General features: G+C 26.6%; 1 protein-coding gene and 1 pseudogene across 1 annotated transcript; one reads left to right on the top strand and one right to left on the bottom strand.

Annotated features, from left to right (window-relative positions):
- Positions 1–1,159: 1,159 nt before the first annotated feature.
- Positions 1,160–21,745, bottom strand: LOC149057038 (uncharacterized). The gene is made up of 24 exons (XM_089224505.1): positions 21,631–21,745; positions 19,837–19,955; positions 18,780–19,075; positions 14,328–14,493; positions 10,943–11,324; positions 8,877–8,987; positions 8,606–8,764; positions 8,295–8,540; positions 7,739–8,056; positions 7,409–7,677; positions 7,232–7,332; positions 7,052–7,170; positions 6,715–6,945; positions 6,494–6,642; positions 5,939–6,119; positions 5,657–5,798; positions 5,296–5,585; positions 4,547–4,848; positions 4,274–4,477; positions 3,794–4,193; positions 3,606–3,725; positions 3,073–3,324; positions 2,516–2,703; positions 1,160–1,889 (listed from the first exon to the last, which is right to left on the bottom strand). Exons 2-24 carry the CDS (start codon positions 19,953–19,955, stop codon positions 1,733–1,735), a joined length of 4,902 nt encoding a protein of 1,633 aa, XP_089080631.1. The 5' UTR covers positions 21,631–21,745; the 3' UTR covers positions 1,160–1,732.
- LOC149057039 (uncharacterized) lies at positions 16,110–17,083 on the top strand (annotated as a pseudogene).
- Positions 21,746–21,972: the final 227 nt, after the last annotated feature.

The raw sequence follows: 21,972 nt of genomic DNA, 5'->3' as shown, positions 1-21,972 counted from the left end.
TGTAAATGTAAAAATGTTGGCATTTTATGTAGTACACAATGTCATGACAGTTTGTCATGCTGTAATAAATAATTTTTAATTATTTATATTTATTTTTTTGATTTAATTAATATAATATATGTCAACATTAACCAAAATCTTGTTGTGTATGTCAACATTAACCAAAATCCTAACGTAAATGTCAACATCCACTAGTAAATGTCTGTATTATTCAACATTTAATTTTTCAACATCCGCCAATTCATTAGGTGTATGTTGACATTCACCAGGTGACTGTCAGCATTCCCCAATTGCGGACATTTACAGTAACATATATATAAATTTTGGGTCTGCATGGCAATTGAGTTGTCGCATATACTACTGAACTCGTGTTGGGCTCAAGTGATTTTATGAATATCATGTCGGTGTTTTTTAATACTTAATACTATATTGATGTGGTGGGTTTATTGAAACGTGAGCACCGCAGACTTTGTATTTTTAATTTTTTTTTTATAACACGAGTATGCTTATATAGTTTAAATTATTATATTTAAAAGAAAATCCTGCAAATCAATTTTTTCGAGACAGAATAAGAAATATTATTTAATGTATTATAATTGTTTTGAAGTTTAGACAAGATATGATTGGTGATGAGTCTCATATATTTTGGAATGACTGCTCTGCAGTGTTTTTTGAAGAGGGTTGACAAGCATTATAGGCACTATAGACATTTTATTTAATTTTTCATTGATTTCAAAAATTCTTCTATTTATTGAAAAATTCATGCCATAATGGGCCTTAGTTAAATAAGACAAAGATAGTTTTATATGCCAATATAACTAATAAGAATTTAAAATTTGAAAACAGTATAAATATTAAAAACGTTTTGTAATATTGTATTTTTAGAAAAATTAATTTTGATTCTTTCGAACTGATATTGACCATATTGAGAAGTTTTTTATTTTAATGACTATGAAATATTAAAAATAAATTATTTTATAGCTACCACTAAGTATAGAATAAGAATAATTAATAAGGGATAAAATAAAAGGGATTAGTAAAAGAGTATTTACATTCATTTCACGTAAATAATAGTTATAATATAGGTACATAGGTTAGGTACGTTAAAAAAATATTTCATATGGTATGAAGTACTATTTTTTTTTTTATTAAAGCCGCAACAACTAAGGTTATTGGCATATTGTACAATGTAAACATGAAATTAGGTGCTAGATAACATTATGAATATTAAGTACAATGTAGATTATTTATAAAGGTATAACGTTAAAATATAGAAGTACAGCATTGGAAGTGAGAGAAAGACGAAGAGAAAAAAATACAAGCACAAAATAGATACAAATACAAATACAAATGTCAGATAAGGTTATACAATTTGGTTATCTTAAGAAACTTTATGATTTTGATAGTGTTTTCATGATCGGGTCCAAGTGCTTCATATAGATGCTCAGGTATATTTAAGGCTGTTTTGGTGTGAAGTACTATTATAATATCTTTTTAATAGGTACCTAGTTAAACTTGATTGATAATATTTTACATATTATTTAAAATGACATAATGTAGGCAATAGGTTGTTTGTCTACCAACTAAATTTTAAAAATACTAGTTAAAAATCTTTTATTTATAGTAGGTACGTTTATTTTAAAATGTTACTATATAAAATATATATTATAGTGGATCATTTATCTACAAAAATATAAAATGTAAGTGTAATTTTTGGATTTATAAAATCATATTATTTGCATATGCTGGTATTTTTTGGAAAATTAGTATACAGAGTTGGAAAAGTTTTGAGGAGCAGTAATTCCAATTCTATCTGCAACGCTTCAATTTCTTTTTGTAATTCTAGTACTTTTGAATTGATCTGTGTAAATTTCATTATATCTTTCATCCTAAAACAAAAAACTTGTTATGTATACTCCCTAATAGCAATGTCATTTCTCTTTGGGCAATAATATTTAGATTTGAGAATACGGACTGACGTATATTTAATTATTAGTTGGACAAATGTCAAATACATATAAACGTTTATATCTATTCATTCTTGAATGGTATTATAATGACATACAGTAGCGTACGCTGAAGTTTAGTATACGGTTAGGGTTTTACCTAAAATTAATTGGAGACCCAAGGTTTCCATATTTACATAATTTTTTGATAAATGGTTAAAAAAAAATTATAGAATATAAGTCTGAAATTAAGTATTTTAGTGTACGTTTAGATAATTTACGCGTAATTTATACACGTGATTATAATCGATGAACGTTTAAAAATGTTTTAATCAGCCGAAAAAAATTTAACTATGGTTATCGATGTTATTTACAATTCATATTTAATTTTTAAATCTATTAAAAATTACTAAAAATTACTAAAATCTACTCTGTGTATTGCTATGGTAATGAATAATATTTTCATTTTTTTGTAGAATGAAGACAGGTGGTTAGAACCTTAGAACTCTACGTACGCCACTGATGATAGAATAATAATTGCGGTTCAACCAAAAATACAGTCTATTTACTTTTCACGATTGTGATGCATCAGTTTGTCGTTTAAACCATAATCTACGAGGCTCTTTAACTCAGTTAATTCACTAGTCATTTGGCCTATCTCTTCATCGGCTTTTTTGTTTTTATTTTTAATATCTCTTTCTGTTTTGTACATTTCGTTTAACTTTTCATTTAGCTTTTCTTTTTGTTTTGTGTAAGTCTGAAAAACAGTATATTTTATTACAGTTATACTGTTGCATTTTATTTTTTATTATAATATATATTATTATACACTACGTCTATATAAATATATATGATATTTACTAACTAGGTGCTAAGTATTTACACGATTGATGTGAACACAGTCTAATGTCTATCAATTGTGCACAATATTTATGTTTGTATTATGATCATTAGGGTTTACTATATGTTCACAATAAAATATTTTCGCTGATAAAATATCATTACGTTTGAGTTACTATTCATACAATAAAATAATAATTCTTAACACCTATGAATATAATATACAATACTTCTTAATTATTATAAAATATGTAAATCTATTGAAATCGTCTCGTTAATAACTTACAAATTTAATTGCTACTAGTTCTTTGTCCACGTTTTGCTCAGCTTGTTCTGCATTATTTATTCCTTTCATTTTAAACTTCAAGTAGTTTAACACATTTTCGGTTATTTTCATTGATATTATAAGATCAAGACGAAATTTATACAGTGGAATTTTGTGGTTTTTTAGAATATCGTGTTCCCATTTTAAAAACCGACGTTTACGTTTGAACATCAGTAAATTAGATAGAGAATCAATTTTAGTTTTGCCCATTTTCTAAAAATTAAAGATTTTATAATAATTAAAATGTTTTGTTTCATAAGTATCTATCTAAAATTATTTTATTTATTTTACAGAAAAAATATAGCATTACAAAGTAATTATTGGTCACTAAGTGGAGAGCGGAGAACAAAAGTTAGAACTAGATAAATCAAGGAATATCGAGGTAGATAAAATTTTATAGCAACGTAAGTTATGTTTAAAATAAAATTTTCTCATTTTATAATTGATTTTTATCTACTAATATCATCTAGGTATATGAATGTAAAATTGTTTACTTTGATTTCGGTGTTCACTTCATCAATATCGTTTTTGGAAATAAGAGTAGTGTTTTCGAAATCACTAAAGTGTCCTGTTAATACAGTTTCAATGTTCCCCTGAGGAATTACTAATTGAACCTAAAATTTATATTAAAAACGAATACATCTGTATTTTTATATTCACCACTAAAAGTCTTATTTTTTACCTCAGGGTTATCTTCATAATACAAATCTTGATTTTCCAATCTAATTATAGACATTTTTAATTTCTCAATCATTGCTTCTTTGTCTTCTTTATCACGCTTTAAGCTATCCAACAAATTGTCTTTGTCTGTTGCGTCTTTTTGACATGTGCTGATTTTAAATTCTGATTCAATTTTCATCCGTCTAAAATTACAAACCTTGTGCCAAGTTTCTCTGTCCATATTCAACTTATAATCATCTACATATTTATAATCGTCATATACCCTAAGTGTTTCTAAATATTTAACGAACTCCGAAGTCAAAAGATGTAGCTTGTCGTCAGTTGGATCCATTATAGTATTGACAAACTGGTAACCGAGTATTGACGAATAGTTTTTATTTCCTTGTATTTTAGGTCTCCGGCTATAAGTTAAAATTAATATTAAAATTATATTTCAAAACTAATTTAAGGTTTTATTTTTTAGTATTATTAAAGTTTTTACTTGTAGGCGATTAATGCTTGTTCGTAAATGAGTTTGGACGGAAATTCAGACTTAAAACGTTTATTAAGAATGTTGTTTTTATGATTCAACGCTTCTATAGTATTCAGTAAAGAATTTGGTTCAGTTTTTGCTATTTTTTTATTCGTTTCTGCAATGATCTGTTCAAACCCTGTAATAGTTTCTCTTAACTCCAAAATGGTTTCACTTTTAAAATAAATAAAAAATTTAGTAAAATATTTTTAATATAAAAATAAAACCATATTCTGTACTTACCTGTGACGTTTAATCTGGCGTTTTCGTTGATCACTATCGCTTAACATTTTTGAGAGTCTAAGCATCTTTAAATTCTCTTGATCAATGGCTGAATTGTATTTCAACTTAATTTGAAACAACGTAAATACATTATTGTCAAATTCTTCAATAATCTTTGCGATGTGACCATGTATTTTTATTTTTTCTTCTTCAAGAATATTTTTGTATTTTATTCTCTCGTCGTTCAAAGCCATATTTATTTTTTCATACTCGTCAATAGCTTTTAAATCATCCGCCGTGAAATCCTCAGAATTTTTGTTTAACTAGGTATGTGAAAAAAAATCAGTGATGTAGACTGTAGCTATAACTTTTATGCTGAATTTTCCAAGTATTAATTCATTTCCACATTATAATGCCTTTTAATGTAGTAATTTACTAAATTTAAATACGTAATAGAAATCAATAATAACTATAAAAAATATGTAGATAATTAAACTTGATGAAATTAAGTATTAATGTGTTAACAAATAATTTCTATTGATCGGAAAAAAAAAAAAAAAATTCAATATAATAATAGTTAAATATTATAATCATCTTATATATATTTGTGTTTACAATAAATGCTGTAAAAATGTTTGTGGGTATAAAAAATGGCACCTGAGGTGGTCGTCACCTCAAACCTAAATAAGAGTAAATTACTTCCTAAATATGTTCCTGTGAAAAATATTAGTATATTTGTTAAGAATATCTAAAGATATACACATATTTACCATACATTGAGGTTTTGGCACATCTTTTTTCAATTCGTCTTCCCACCTTTTCTCTAGCACACCATCCATCATAATCATCAGTGCCCGCTGTCTATAGTTGTTAAGAGTTACCGTTTCACTGTTTCTTTCTTCTGAACTTGAATTCACGTCATTGGACATTTCTTCACTAGATAATACATTATGATGATAAAGTTCTGTGGGAACTTCATCGTCATCGACGTGTAAAAGTTTCTCTGTCTGTTCATATTTATTCCATTTATAATCTACTGGCGACGGTTCAGTAGGTTCAACTAAACAAAATTAATAGAAATTATCATACTGTTTTCAAACTTTTGCTATAATATCTATTTAGCTTTAATACTTTTGCATGCCAATCTCAACTCAGTGTCAATTACACGTAATCGATCATTAAATTCTTTCAAATTATCCAGTTGTCGTTGTTTTTCCGTAAATAAATTATTAAACAATTGATTGAATTTATGTTTTAATTTGTTAACCATAAACTAATAAAATATAATAAGTATGTGAAAATGTATGGAAGTTTGTAAAACATGGTATTAAGCAAAAATTTATAAAGAGGTCATAAACTCATAATAATTTATCAGTACACATAAAAATCTTATAGTTTTTATTTTTTACATACTTTAAGTAAAGTTATTTCATCTTCAGCCATTTCCAATTTATAATAATTGCACTGAGAATTTAGAGTATCGATAGTTTCAACAAGCTCATAACTGATTGAACCCATCATTAATAAATCGTTACTTTGCTTGTAATCAGATTCCAATGAATTTGGTTCAACGTCTAATATCTCAAAATTATTTCTAGAAAAAAATGTTTTTGACATTTGGATAAAACGAAATTATAATACTTAAGTAATTTTTTTTTTTTTTTTTTATTTAAATAAGGCTTCAACTCCTGAGGTTATTAGCCTGCAGTAAATACAAAATAGTAGTTATAGAGTATGATCTTAAAGCTATGGGGACACATTATGTTTGACAATAGAGGGATTTTGTAGAGTATATGCTGTACATTCAATTATTTTTCTAAATTAATTTTTCTAAGCCTATGTTTTTGAAAAAAACGTATATGTTTTTGGAGTTATCTTCGCCAAGTGCTTGTTGCATAGTTAATGGGTTCCCGAGGATTTGTCTGGAGTTGGTGAACTTACTTAAGTAATTACGAGTATATTTCTTACTTGGAAAATGGATCTTCAGCACTGGATACTTGTTCTGACATATCCCTAATTAATATTCTTTTTTCTATGATTTTATTTGCTTTTTTGATAATGTCTTGATTTTTAATGCTTATAGGATAGTTGTCTACTTTATATATATTTTTTAAACACTAAAATTAAATTTAAAATCAGTTGTATAATTATAATAAATTATAATTCATATATATATATTATATACGTACATATATAGATTTTGGTTTGATAAAAAGTGTTTCCCATTTTTCTTTTATAATATTTTCAGTTTCCATCTTAAACTTGTTTATGTCACTAAGCATTTTTTCTTCGTACTCTTTACGTTCAAGCTTACATTTTTCTCTGAAACTTAGTCTATAATCTAAATTTAAATCGAATTCTTCAATATCTATTTTCATTTCATCTGGCCCATTGGCATTTGTTTTTAATACATTTTGAAGCTAAAATTCAAAATATATAAATAAATTATTGGTTATGTAATCTGCAATTGGAATGAAATTTTATGATTATTTTATGTTATAATATATTCTATTATTTTATTATTACTTCTGTTTTTATTTTTTCAAAATCTTGAATAATTTGTTGTTTTTGATTACTATAAGCCGCTATACTTGCATTCAATTCATTTTGTTGATTAATCATTTCCCATGTCATTCGTTTTGGTGCTGAAAAATAATTAAGTTCGGTCAATAAATTATGGTTATAATATGTATTAAAATAACTAACATTCTGGTCCATCTTCAAAACCGATTCCTTTTGTTTCAAAATTATTTTCAATTATTGGAAAATTGATTTTATTATTCTGTTTATTATGACTTAAATTTCCTCTAAAATATGATATAATAAATAACATTTGAGTCAAAATATTTTATTTAAATTGTTTCCATTGTAAAATGTATCTACTTAAAACTTGTACACATGAAGTTTCCTTGATGGCTTAGTGTTAATATGTTATGGGCATTTACATCAATTTGAGCAGCTATTAGCCCTCCTCTTTGCCAATGACTGCAGTTTACCATCATAATTTGTTTCCATTGGCCATCATCATCAAATTCATAAATATTATATGAACCATCTGGACTAAATGTAACACAGTGATTTTCATTCGTATATGTCTTAATACTTTTTAATTGATGGTTTAATGGTATAGTTTGTGACTCTAGCATTTTTTCCTTAAACGTACACATATTATTACAATATTAATAATAAGGTTAGGTAAATATTTAATCATACCTTTACGATATCTATAGTCATCAAGTGAACACATTTCGATTGTAAGATAGTAAAAGCAATGTTTAATGCGCCGGATACATTGCATGAACACCATTTAAATACTGATGTGTAATAATTTTGAATATCTTCTAATTTAAAAACTATATTAAAATTTATATCAAATATCAAAATATTATTTCCAGCATTCTCAGCGTTTTTTAGATCTGTATATAACACTGTCAAAAACGATGATTTTTCACTGTCGATTATGTCAATATCAATAACATATTTTCCCAAATGATGTTCTCTTAATACAGCACATTTTTGTCCTAATGTAATCTAACGGATGTTTTAAAGTAAATTATATTTTTTTTTATGTTCATATATACATATGATTGAAATATTAAATTATTATTTTTATCATTATACTATTTAATGCACATAAAAATGATAATAATTACTGGTTATTTTTTTAAAAATTATATACCAAACGTTTTTGGAAGTATTAATAATTCGCAATATAGCCATTAAATGCCATTATATAATAATAATAATACGTTTATTTATATTTACTCACACTAATGTAATAAAATCGGCCTGTGGGAAAACTAATGACACCACAAATGCTTCGGTCAGAGAAAAATTTTACCGAAGATAAGTCTTCATCACATAGTACTATTTTTGCGATGCACTCTATTTCGTTTACTTTGGGAACAGTTCTCAGCAATTCCATTTTACCGTTTTTAAATGTAATGGCAATATAGTAGTAAAATGGATTACTACACAAATCCGTTGCGGTTCCATTTAGTTTCATCTCACTCTTCTGTAAAACAACAAAAGACAATAATAGAATACTGCCCTACTTTAATGGATATTAAAAATGTTTACAAATTCTCCGGTCGAAGTATCCCACACTTGTAAAATGTTTGCATGGTTTATGGTGGCCACGGTTTCGTCCGTTGGTTTAATAAATGTAAAATACTTGATTTTTGATCCATACACTTTCAATATGTTTTGTTTTTTCTGTGTCAGTCGTAACAGCGTTCCCTGCATAGTCCAAAATATATTATATTTATTGACTTTCCGATATCGTTCAAGTGCGCATGGCACTACGAATATACATTATTATCATTATATTATGTGATTGTGTTACTTTTACCTCATCTGACCAGCCATAAACGTCATTTTTTACAGCTACCATACACTGTAATATACAGTTAACGTCTATAGTCCATATTTTTGTGAAAATGCCCTTGGTGTCCTTGAAACACTGTGGTTTGCAGAAAATATAATATAACGCACATGAGTAAGCAGTGTCGTATCCAAGATTTATTTAAAGGGGATTTTATATCTTATTTATATTACCACTGAGACATAATATATTGAGTAAACATTGTGATGGTAAATTGGAGAAATTATGTGTATATATAGTATTTAAGTGCTGAAAGTTGCACGCATAATCGGTGATAGGTTTCCGATAATCCACCATATATTTGGCTGCTTTTATATTCCATGCAATATTGATGTTAACTGAATATTTTAATTTATATAATATTATTATGATTAATGATATTTTGATATTCGTTGCTGACGTTATGTGAGTATTACAAAATAAAGTGAATTTAATGATATTGTACGGTCAGTAAGGGACAAGGGTTGTCAAATTATTTTATACTTATACCCCTAAAGCACCTCTGATACACCGCTGTTAAATATTTTTTTTCTGCGCAGGGTTAGGTTGTATGTATGCCAATTAACAAAAATTGCAGTAATTCAGAAACAGCAATATTTTTATGCTAAAATATATATATAAAAACTCCCTAGAGGTCATCTCTTCCAGCTCGATATAATACATTATTATTGTCCATTATATTATTGTGTATTTATGTGTGCCAATAATATTATAGACAATTAAAATATTAACGGTTGCTTCAATTAAGCTATAGCTTAATTCCAACCTACTTGTTTGGTCACATCAACTGAATTACGACAACCAAATAGGTTTGGTACTCTGAAAGTCTGAACTATGTTAAATGGTAGTCCCTATACCTACCATTGAATTTGGTTAGCGTAACCATTAAAATGGTATCGACAACCATATAGTTTTTTCCGTGTATAGCAATCCAGTGATTAAATCTTTTAAAAACACCGTAATGCTTTTATATAATACAGGTATTAATTATTAAGGTATGTCATATAACATTATACACATATCTTATTATTATTACGAGACAATTTTTTTATTTCCAGATTGACTGTTTTTCGTGAAAATTGATGATGTAATTTTTATATTTATCGTCAGAATGACAGAAATTCTACCCAAAGTAGAAACTTTAACCTATATATGCACAACTGAATTACGTCTCGACAATTATTAGCTAATCAAATAATACTATGGAAAATTAAGTTTTTATAAATTGTTATTATTACCAACTCAACATTTAATATTTCTGTAATAGATATTTAGTAAGTACATGTTTTTTTTTTTTTGAAAAAAATATATTCACATGCATTCGTTAGTTAGTAATATATTGGTATTCCAGTTATCAAGTTATCAAAAACCGATATTTTAGGCGGGTACCTAATCAGAAATTTCAAAAATTTCCACTATAGTTACAAAGTCGTTGAACTTAATTTGTTGCTTATTATTAAATAAATAAACAGTAATAATAGAAGTTATAATAATATAACAGTATATAATAGTAATATGTTAATTGCAAAACATTTTTTGGATGGTTTTTCACAGTTTCAATATCAAATAAGAATAAACAGTAGTTCAAATAATATACTGAAAATCTTGTTTTCCATTGTAATTACTGATATTATAATTTATAATGCAAACTTTAAGTTCTTGACATTGTATTTTTTTGCTTTTTTGATAATGCTAAACGATAGTAATGTTGATACTGTGAAATATATAATTTATTAAGTTTTATGATAGTCTTGTATTGTATTATATTGATATTTGATGCATTGGAACGCGATCTGATTATTTATTATTTCGTTTTGAATTAATGTTTCAATAACCATTAGCGCAATCATGTGCCTATTATAGCCCACATATCTTGCGAAAATACCATCTAGCAACTATTAAAACATTGTAGTATACCTAATATTAATAACATGCAGTGGTTACACTCTAACAAATCTCTTTGTCACGTGACACCCACATACCACGATTATAGTTATAAAAATAATAATTATTATTATCATTATTATCATCACCGTTAGACGATTTTCGTTGTTGGCCGCGTATAGCACAAAACCCTGTTTGCTTGGGCACACCAACGCGCCCGAACTTTCGCTGCTACTTTCACGATTCGCTGAGATCGAATCAACCATCGTCATCACGACCATTTCCGGTTCCGGTGTGCCGGGCTGCACTCGATAGACGTTCGCCAACGAGTCACAGAACACGTACCATCCGTACGGCGTCCAGCATCCCGATGCAGAGGCATCCGAGGGTACCTCCACCCGAGTTCTCTCCGCGTACACCGTCTTACAACCCACGAACAACGTCCACAGCTGGAGTTTACACCCTACGTCGTGTTCCGTCTGGCTCAGGTACACGTCGTTTCGACCAGTCGCGGCGGTGATCGTCGACAGACTGCGTTTGATATGACAAAACAATATAAAATATAATATTATAAATCATATTTTATTTGATTACGTAGGTATATACCCGATTTAAAAATATAATTCGTGTATATAGATGACTTTGCACCAACAACTATCCAGGACTCTCTTTTGTGTGTGTTAATAGGGAGGAGGTTACATACCTACTCGATTAATAATTTTTTATTAGTTACCCACACGAACGAGTATTTAAGACTTATGAGAGCTTACTCCTTTATAACTATAATGTAGTAAAATATAGTACCTATTTATAAGTACTAATAAAGATGTATGTGATGTTTATATATTTTTTTAAATTTTTACTAGCTTAAACCAAAAATTACTATAGCTGAGAATTTAATTAAATAACAAGATAAGGATATGACATTAATATTAATTAATCTTATAACTAAAATACTAATAATAAGAAAATTTTAGACGTAACAGAAAAAACGTAACTGCTTAATATACAATATACTATAACATTAAATATATTGATAACATGATTTGGATGTACGGACGGTATAATGTGTTATGAAATGGGACACATGGGAAGTGGAGTTTTATTTAATAAGGATGTGAGTGTTATTAGAAGAGGGTTAAGATTTGATTTTAATTCGTGGAGGAATTTAGTGATGATGAACAGAATTTATAATTTTAAATCTATATTTTTCCAACTAACATAACTCATCCTATTTAATTATAAATTTATTCATATAACGGCCAGATTTTCAATATTGGGGTTGTTTATAGTTTATAGCTTAGGGTGACCTAAATTAAAAACGATCGAAAACGTTTTAATCATATTAAAATTATATAATATGATTAAAACACGTTTAGGTAAACGTACGCATTGCATGTACGATGGGAGCGGGAAGGAATTTACTAGTGTTACTACATCATTTTAAAAGTTTTAAAATATTATATGAGTGGAATCTCAAATCAGTTAACACAATTGTATATTGTGTGGGTAGTAAAAATATTAACCTATGGTATTATTGTATTAAAAAAATTATATGAAACAGTAAAAGATAAGTTAATTACACGTAAACAGGATTTTAATCAATGATTTTTAAAGTGTAGGTATATCATTTTAGTCTTATTTTTTAAACTATTTTTAAATCTAAAGGGTTAAAACAGAATTTAAAAAATATTTATGAATTAATTCTTATTATTTTAATTTGGATTATATCTTTAAACAACAAATGCATTTTATTTAAAATGTAGTGTAGATACATATTAGTATATTAACCATTAATATTTATTTATAATATTTACTGTTTATGTGCTCTTAAAATATCTGTAAAATAATTTACCTAACCGAACTCTTTAGTATTTTGTTTATTTATTTTCCAAACGAATAATAATTAAAGTTAGAACTACAGATTTTTCATACATTTCGTACTTCAGGTTTTTTTAAAAAATAATTGTTGAATGATTTAAGTAAAATACAAATTTATTTTGAAAAATAACAAATTTGTATACATCATTCAATTTCACATTTTTTTAAATGTTTTTTAGGAAAAGTTCATACAGGTTTCACTACCTAGTAGCAAATTATCAAATGATTATAGTTTTTTTTTATTAACAATCGAATACTACAGACTATTTATACTCGATTTTTTCATTGTAAACATTTTATTTCAATAATGAGATCTTTTAGAGTTTTCGTACGATGAATTAAAAATAAGTGCGTGACTGTGAATAATTTTATACGTTTTCGTCTTCATTGTGTATTATTTATTTTACTTTTTTTTGGTACGTTTTTTATGTAGGAGTTTTCAAATGCCAAAAAAACCAAATAAATAAAAGTGATCTTGTTAAACGATAATACAGTAGGGTCTCGATAATCCGAGCAAGGTTGGGGAAAGGGCTCGTTCGGATTAGCGATTTTTCCGGATTACCTATGGCTTAAAAAAAAACATAACTTTTATTGTAATTTAAGATATGACATTTTATTTTTATTTGTATTAATCGTGTTAAAGCTCATCGTAATTTCAAAAGACAATGAATATATAAAAATATTAATATAGTTATGAGTATAATTATGAACTTTAATATTTAAAATATCGATTTATTTATTTTTTTTTGTTCATTGATTCCCATTATGGATTGGTATGCCTTGTCTCAAATAATTGAAAAATTTTATTACCGGAAAATACATACATATGTGCATATTATGGCGATAAGATAATTCTCAAGCCCGTTCGGATTACCGCGTCTTTCGGATTAGCCTGTGTTAAAATTATCGAGACCCTACTGTATATACAAAGTATATTATATATACACATTCGAAAATGGAGAGATTTATTTATTTTTTATTCCTCGTAAGTTATTGAATAATATTATTTTACAAACATTGTCAAACATTTGTCAACGAACAGAATTCAATAAATGTGACATAAATACGATAATTCTACATTCCAATAATAATTATTACCTATAGGTACCTATTATTATAGTATTTACTGTTTAGAAATAACTATATAGTATCTGTAATAATGAATTAACTTTTGAACCGTGATCAACTGTGTGAAACACTATTAACCAATAATATTTTTACGAATAAGTAAAATAAAATAAATATTTTCTATAGAAATTACACAGTCCAAAGATCTAATATCATGAATTCATAACCTTACAGCGAAAAGAGTAGGTATAATAATATTAACAACCGTTATTATTTGTATTTTTATAGAACTTTTAATTGTTTGCTTGAATACAAAATAAATATAGATTGGTATTTAATTGTATTTATTTAGTATATTATATATTTTGTTATTTTTTTGTGAATAATAAATAATAATATGTTTTCGGATATGTTTTAGTGCAAAACGTAGTTCCAAATCTTAATCCAAATTGCCACATTATTATTACTATTATACGGAGGAAAACCAATCAGTGTTGGATAGTATATATATAATATATCATATATATATAATGTTTATTATGCTCGCGGCATTTGGCACAGCAAGCAGACGGAGCGTGCTTTTACTTTAGATATTGGTTTGGCTGAATGAATCCGGTGTCGACAACTAACAGTTTTTCTCCAATTCTCCACGCCCACACGATCAAATCAAATGCCGGATAATCACGCAAGCCGATTAAATATTCCAACCTCAGAAACAGTATAGACTTGTATGCTGCAGAACAGCTACTATCTGAAATCCAATAAAATTCCATTCAACTTAAAAAAGTGGGTTAGTAGATGTCAATTTGCTGTAGGTACAGTAGGTTACTGTAATGGATGATATTAAATTTGAATTCAATGATATAATATCATTGTATACAAAAAAAAATTCTGATCTGAGATGGATTGTTAGTCTAGGATATTTTATACAATATTAATTATATTGTTATTATTTCAGAAAAAAAATGTAGGTAGGTACCTATAAAATAAATTCCAAATTAATCAAAGCAGATTCATTATGTACCCGATTCACTCAGTCATTCATAGTGTATTAGTGTATACAATTTATTATAAAGTATTAATATAAGTAATTAACGACATTAACTATTACAAGTACAATATAAAGTATACTCTAAAAATTTTAAGTAGCCTCGAATAATATTTTTAATTACAATAATATATGGGTAACTAAAATTGGTATTCTTGGTTATTTAATATGTAATTTAATCTAAATTTGAATTTAAAATAACTATAAAAAAACTATGTATAGCTTTTAGATTTTTTTTCCAAGGATTTATATATTTACGTGGAGCCTTGTTTTAAATTTTCATTTCTTAACTATAAAATGTTACTAAAGAATTTGTAGATTTTTAATTAAGCAAATTTTTTTTTTAAATTTGAACTTTAAATGGTTATAAAAAAAACGTGCATATGCATTTTTAATATTTTCAAACTGCTATTATATCAACTTATGGAGAACCTTGTATTAAATTTTCAAGTTTTTTGATCTTAACGAATAAAAAACTAAAAAACAGAAAATTTCAAATGTCTATAAATAACTTAATTATATATACTTAATAATATTTTGAAAATTTTATTATGTATAGGAATTAATGAAATAAACATTTGGTGTAAATTTAAAATTTCTGGTGTACCGTCAATTTATCGTAAACAATTTACCGCGCGACAATTGACTGTAAACAATTTATCGCAAACCAATTTATCGCAATTGCAATTTATCGCACGATAATTGATCGCAAGGCCAATATTATTTTTTTGTAACTTTATTCGATCGTTAACGATTAAGTCTTATCTAACATTATACTCGTACCCTATTTTATCAGTCCGTATTTTTCCCTATCTATCTACAGAATATAGATCACCATGAAACACTATGAAAATATATCAGTACTGACACAATCGTCAATCGGTATATACTAATAACTTGAGCTGAAAGTACTGTACATAGAATATGGCTTTAGAGTACGTATTAAGCGAAAAAAATAAGTATATGCTTATTTATCAAGGTTTCTTACACGTAAAAGAACTAGAACATGACAATAAAACATACTGGAAATGTTCTGAATACAAAAAAATTCACTGTAAAGGTCGTTTACACGTAGTAGACGACAAAATTACTAAATTTATTGAACATAACAATTACGTTCCAAATGCAGCAAAAATCGAAGTGAAAAAAGTTATTTAAACTTTAAAGAAAAATGCATCACAAACAACTCTCAGCACACATTCAGTTTTAGGAAACGCAGTTATGCAGGTAATTCATATTTTAGTTACATATAGAAATGGAAAAAATAGTTAATTATTCAAATTAAACTAAATTAGGTAACAAGTGCAGTTTCCGCAGAAATGTCGAGTGTTAATACATTGAAAAGGACAATTCAACGTGTACGCCAAAAGGAGGAAGCTGCGCCAGCTAATCCAAGTAATTTTGAATTTATTATACCAGATCAATATATATATAACTCCAATGGTGAATTATTTTTAAAATTTGATAGCTGTCCTACTGAATCACGAATTTTAATATTTACAACTCAACAAAATTTAGGTTTTATGAGTGAATGTGATAATTGGTTTTGTGACGGAACATTTTCAGTGGCACCCCCCATTTTTGCTCAGTTATATACTATACACGGGGTATGTTATTCCAACGTTATTCCTAGTGTTTACGTATTACTGCCAGATAAAAAAGAAAAAACTTACCGTCACATGTTTGAAATTTTAAAATCACTGAAGTCAAATTTAAATCCAAAAAGTATTATGATAGATTATGAAAGAGCAGCTTTAAATGCAATCGAAACGGAGTTTTGTGATACCGAGGTAAAAGGTTGTTTCTTTCATATGTCACAACTTATCGAAATGATCCGGAGTTTTCATTACGAATTCGAATGCTACCAGCATTAGCTTTTATTCCAGAAGCAGATGTAATAAAATGTTATAATGCATTACTAGTTACAAATTATTACACAGATAATGAAGATCTACTGGCGCCGCTGTTGGATTATTTCGAAAATACATGGATAGGAAAATTAGACAGGAGAGGAAAAAGAAAGCCGCCAAAGTATCCAATCACATTATGGAACTGTTTTTCGAGAGTAATCCAAGATTTTGCTACCACAAATAATGCTATAGAAGGGTGGCACAATTGTTTCACATCACTTATAAATAGTATGCATCCTTCAATTTGGAAATTTATAAATGCATTAAAAAAAGAAGAGAGCATTAACAGATTCAAAATCGAACAATATGTTGGGGGCAACGAGCCACCCAAAAAAAAAAAATTTACCGAGATAGAGCAGCCAAAATAAAAAAAATTTGTACCAATTATAACAATAATACAAATATTGAAGACTATCTTCGTGGCATTGCATACAATTTTCAATTGCAAATTTAATATTTAGTGTTTTTCATTATTATATACCTACCTTCATGATTTATTATAATATTATATTTATTTATTTTTTATGTTCAATTAAATGCACCTACAAATATTATCTATTTATATAAAAAAATATTGCAGATTATAATTTTAAAAGTTAAATTTTTCTCATTTTTATATACTGAACAATATTTTTTAAACATTTTTAATCTAAGACGAAAAATATATTTTTAATCATACATGTAACCAGAGTTGTGCCAAATTTATTAAAATTAAATATATATTCAAAATATTTTTATATTACTGAAAATGTTATTTTTCGATCAATTGATGTGCGGTAAATTGCAATTGCGATCAATTGGCTTGCGATCAATAATTTGCGGTAAATTGTTTGCGATCAATTGACGTGTATCCAAAATTTCTATAGTTATTCGTTTTTGAAAAACAATAACAAGAGAAATTGAGTGAATATCCAATGTTGTGATTCAAATGCTCTTAAAAATTTAATTTGACTTTTCGGTAGAAATTTTTATTTGATAAAAGTAGCCAAACTCGTGAAGAATCTTGTATTGAATTTTCAAACCTTAGATTAAAAAATATAAATTTTTTTAAATTTCTAACTCAAAACAAATTGAACATTTTGATGGTTTTAAGTATTTAGTCTAAATTCGAACATTAAATGCTTATTAAAAAAAATTGTGACTATGTATTTTTAATATTTTTTAATTGTCGTTGTAACAATATGACAGGGGCATTATATTGAGGATATAACGTATTAAATTTTACTGTCATTTATAAGATAAAAAAAAACTAAAAATTTCGAAAATGTCAAATGTTTATAAATATCTTCAAAAGATTTGAAACATTTTGAAAGTTTTATCATGTATAGAAAATCACACTATAAAAATAATTTCATGTGTCTACGGTAATTTTTTTTAGAGTTACACCAATATCAAAATTCGATTTTCTCTAAAATTGATTTTGCGTGAAAATTCTCATTTTTCCTTATTTTTTTTTTTCGTTTTTCCCGATGCTTTTGAAAAATACTGAGAATTTCAAAATTTGACTTTCCAATATACCAAATAGATTCACTTCCTAACCGGAAAAGCTACTGAAGTTAAAAATCGAAGCATTATTTCGACAACTTATTATGTACAAAGACACAAAAACAAAAAACAACACACACAATATTGTAAAATCAATACATTCATCACTCCCCTCAAAATCTAAAATGTAAAACTTATTTACAGAGTGATCCATTATAGAACCACTAGTCGACAATATTAAACAGACAATTTTTATGGTTTTAAAAAAAACTATTTGATTAGTCGCTACATTTTCTCATGGAACTATAGGTTTAACTATATAGACATTCTTGCAAACACTTTTTCTTCAAAGTGTGTTTTATGTGTTTTAATGTGGATACCTACTATTCAAACTAATTATAAAAAATATTTTTTTTTACCAATATCGTTAACTAAAATATTTTTTACAATTTTTGATTTAAAACGTAACTATATCTTCAAAGTTAACTCATACTGAGGGGTTGCACTTATTCAATATTGTATATTACATTTTATTTTTAAGCCATATCATATTAAATGTATTTTAGTTTTATACATTAACTATTTTCTACTTACCAATAAGTGTCGCCAGCACTTTCAGGTCAGGATATGAACAAATAACCACCTTGGATATTGGTGGATGTTCAGCCAAAGCCAGTAAATCGGCATCACTGCAGCAATCCATGCACCCAATACCTTCTAAATGTAGTTCATCATCACTACCGCTCCCCGGAATCGATTTACTGCCTATTATTAAAATTTCTTCTTTTTGCGTATTCCCATCATAAAATATTAACGTTTTTCCGACACGTATCAGTAAAACGTCTTTGGACACGAATTTAAATTCACTAACACTATTTGGTTTCAACCATCTGAAAAAGTTAATTTTCTCGATTAAAAACACGCGGGATCCATTGGTTTCCATAATTTTGGCTTTTCTCTCTTTTAAAAAAAACTGAATAAGCCATTTAAAATTTAATAATATATTGGCTTGTTTAAAGGATTTCATTCCCCAATGTTTAGAAATTAATTACCAATTTATAAATTCTTTTTTTTTTTTATCAATTTATGATCTTAAAATTAATTATATATTTTTATATTGATAAGCAATATATTTGCACAAGACGTGGAAACTATACACATGATATGACTTTTAAGAAGATAACAAAAAAATGTAATTGTATCGTAAAATTTGTAGTAAAATACATTGCAAATTGTAATATAAGCAATTTAGTCTTAAGAGGATGCTATACACCCGAAAATTGCTACTAAAACATGCTCTTCGCCAAACTATTTTTCTCTTCACCTATTTGTTGTAGACTTAAAATTAAAATGTCATTAAAAAGAGGAGAACTTTATCTATTATCTCTCGTCGGATTTTTTCTTTATCTCAATTTTTTATCCTGAAAATTGGCCGTTAAAAAACAAAAAAAATCAAAAACTTTATCATTAATTGTGGTATACATGACGGTAGAATTATATTATATAGGTATTCATATTTTATGTGATACACAAAAATATACAAATCTTTGTAAAGTAAAAAATAGTAGACACCTACATATATATATTTTAGGTAAGTATGATAAATTATGTTTCTCTCTGTATAAAGTTATACACAAATCCAGATTTATACCTTGCGAATACACTTTTACTGGATACTTTTCCACTTTTATCTGTGTTGTCTAGCTGATCGTTTGATTCTTCTTCACTTAAATATTTTAAAATGATATTTTCTTTTGATTCTTCCATCATCTGTATTTTAACAATATTTTAATAATCTATTTATATATCTCGTATAATAATAAGGTTTTGTTCTTTATTCTAACTGTATTATATAAATTATTATATTTTATGAAAATTAGATTATATGTATAATTATTAATTTGACATATTTTAGTTCAGTTCAATTTTAACATAAATTTTAAAATATATTGTACCTATTATTATAGAATTATTCAAGTCAGAGTGTAAAACAAAAAAATATATTTTTAACTAATTAAATAATTATAAGATATGATACGAATATTACCATGCAGTATAAAATATATGATAAAACTATGTATTGTAAAAATTTTGGTTTAAATTATTTAAATAATTAATTGTCACGTACAATCTAATATATTCTGATAGAGCTATTTACGATGGTTATAATTATGGCTTTGCCTATGGCCAAAGGTTTGGTTTACACTGCATATTATTATATTATATTTATGCATATATATTATACATCATGTATAAAAGAGATATCATTATATATTTATAACACCATTAACCCAAATTAATTTCTCCAAGGTGTAGTGTAACGCGTAATGGGGTTGTCGTTGTGAGTGATGAGTCGTTTACTCGTTTGTAATATTAAATATGGATATCACGTACAAATATACATATTTGTCATGTGGTCTGATGTTGACATTATTTTATACGATAGTAGTTAATCTTGAAAATTGAAATACCAAAACATATATATAACAATATAATACTCATAAACATATTTACAAGCAGCACTTTAAATTATAATGTAGGTATAAACATATATGTCTGAAAATACCCTTAATATTGTGTAAGATAATGTATTTAAAATGTATTTCTTAAAACTTAAATATTAGAAAAATCAAGTTATATTTCAAAATTATTTATCTATTAGTTATTATTATTATTATCGCTATTTGTTTTTTTTTTTTATTATTAGGTACCTGTACTCTTTTTTTTTCGCTGTTCCACTATGCAATGATAATATTCCATTTAAAACTGCAGTCAAACTATAATAATTATCGTTGTTGTTTGGAGTTTTTGACAATGGATTTTTGTAGATCGAATATTTGTGATAGAATTGTAGTATCGGTAATTACTGATAAATTATAAAATAACTTATAGGCTATACTTATTATTTTTTTAGTTAATATGATTTTTAGAAGAAAATTAAAGTTTGTAAAAAATGCTTTAAAATTGAAAATACCCTTTAATGTTAATTAACCTGTGTATTCATATTTTCCATCTAAAATCGATGCACGTTATAAAACACGATGTCAAATAAGAAGACATAAAAAATTCCTACTATAATAACAATATATAATGCTGCTAATTATATGAACAAATGTGGATTTTGAACGATTTTCAATAAAATGTATTTAATTTTTTTAACTTTTTATTATATAATATCAGCATCGACGACTATGGCCACTGGCTACAAGAAATTTAACATGATTATCAAATTATGGAATAAATTGTTAGGTAAACTTAGTGTCTTAATTGAAACATATAATCATAGTGATAGAAAAAACGGTACATATAAAATTAATAGTACCTAATGTATTGTAGGTGAATACATTATGCATTTATAATTCATAATATATTATATGGATTCATTTCTAAATTTTATGATGAAGTTCTGTTGATTTATTTATATAATAATCAAAACTAAACTTACCAACAAATTGAATATGTTCAACAGATAATGTTATTAATTTCAACTGTTGTAAATCCAATAGAAACATGTGTCCATATCAATAATATATTATCTTAACTAAACTATTTAAATTGTGTATAAAACATAAAAATGTTGTATATTTTCCTGACTAGACGGGTTAGGTATCTAAGGAAGTTGTTTGTTACCATTGTTACCATACCGGCAGCATAATATCTGCAGTTAGTGGTATAAACATAAAAATTTTTCAAAACCATTCTGATCAATACCTACTATACTTATTGATACCGTGTTTTATGTATCTAGTGTAACTTTTTTTAAACAAATTATAATAAGTTCTGGCTG

This window comes from Diuraphis noxia, unplaced genomic scaffold (genome assembly GCF_037042655.1).
Source record: "Diuraphis noxia isolate RWA-SAM2 unplaced genomic scaffold, SU_Dnox_SAM2 contig0003, whole genome shotgun sequence".
NCBI classification, from domain to species: Eukaryota; Metazoa; Arthropoda; class Insecta; order Hemiptera; family Aphididae; genus Diuraphis; species Diuraphis noxia.
The sequence above is the reverse complement of the archived record's forward strand: the minus strand, read 5'-3'. Positions and strand labels throughout refer to the sequence as shown.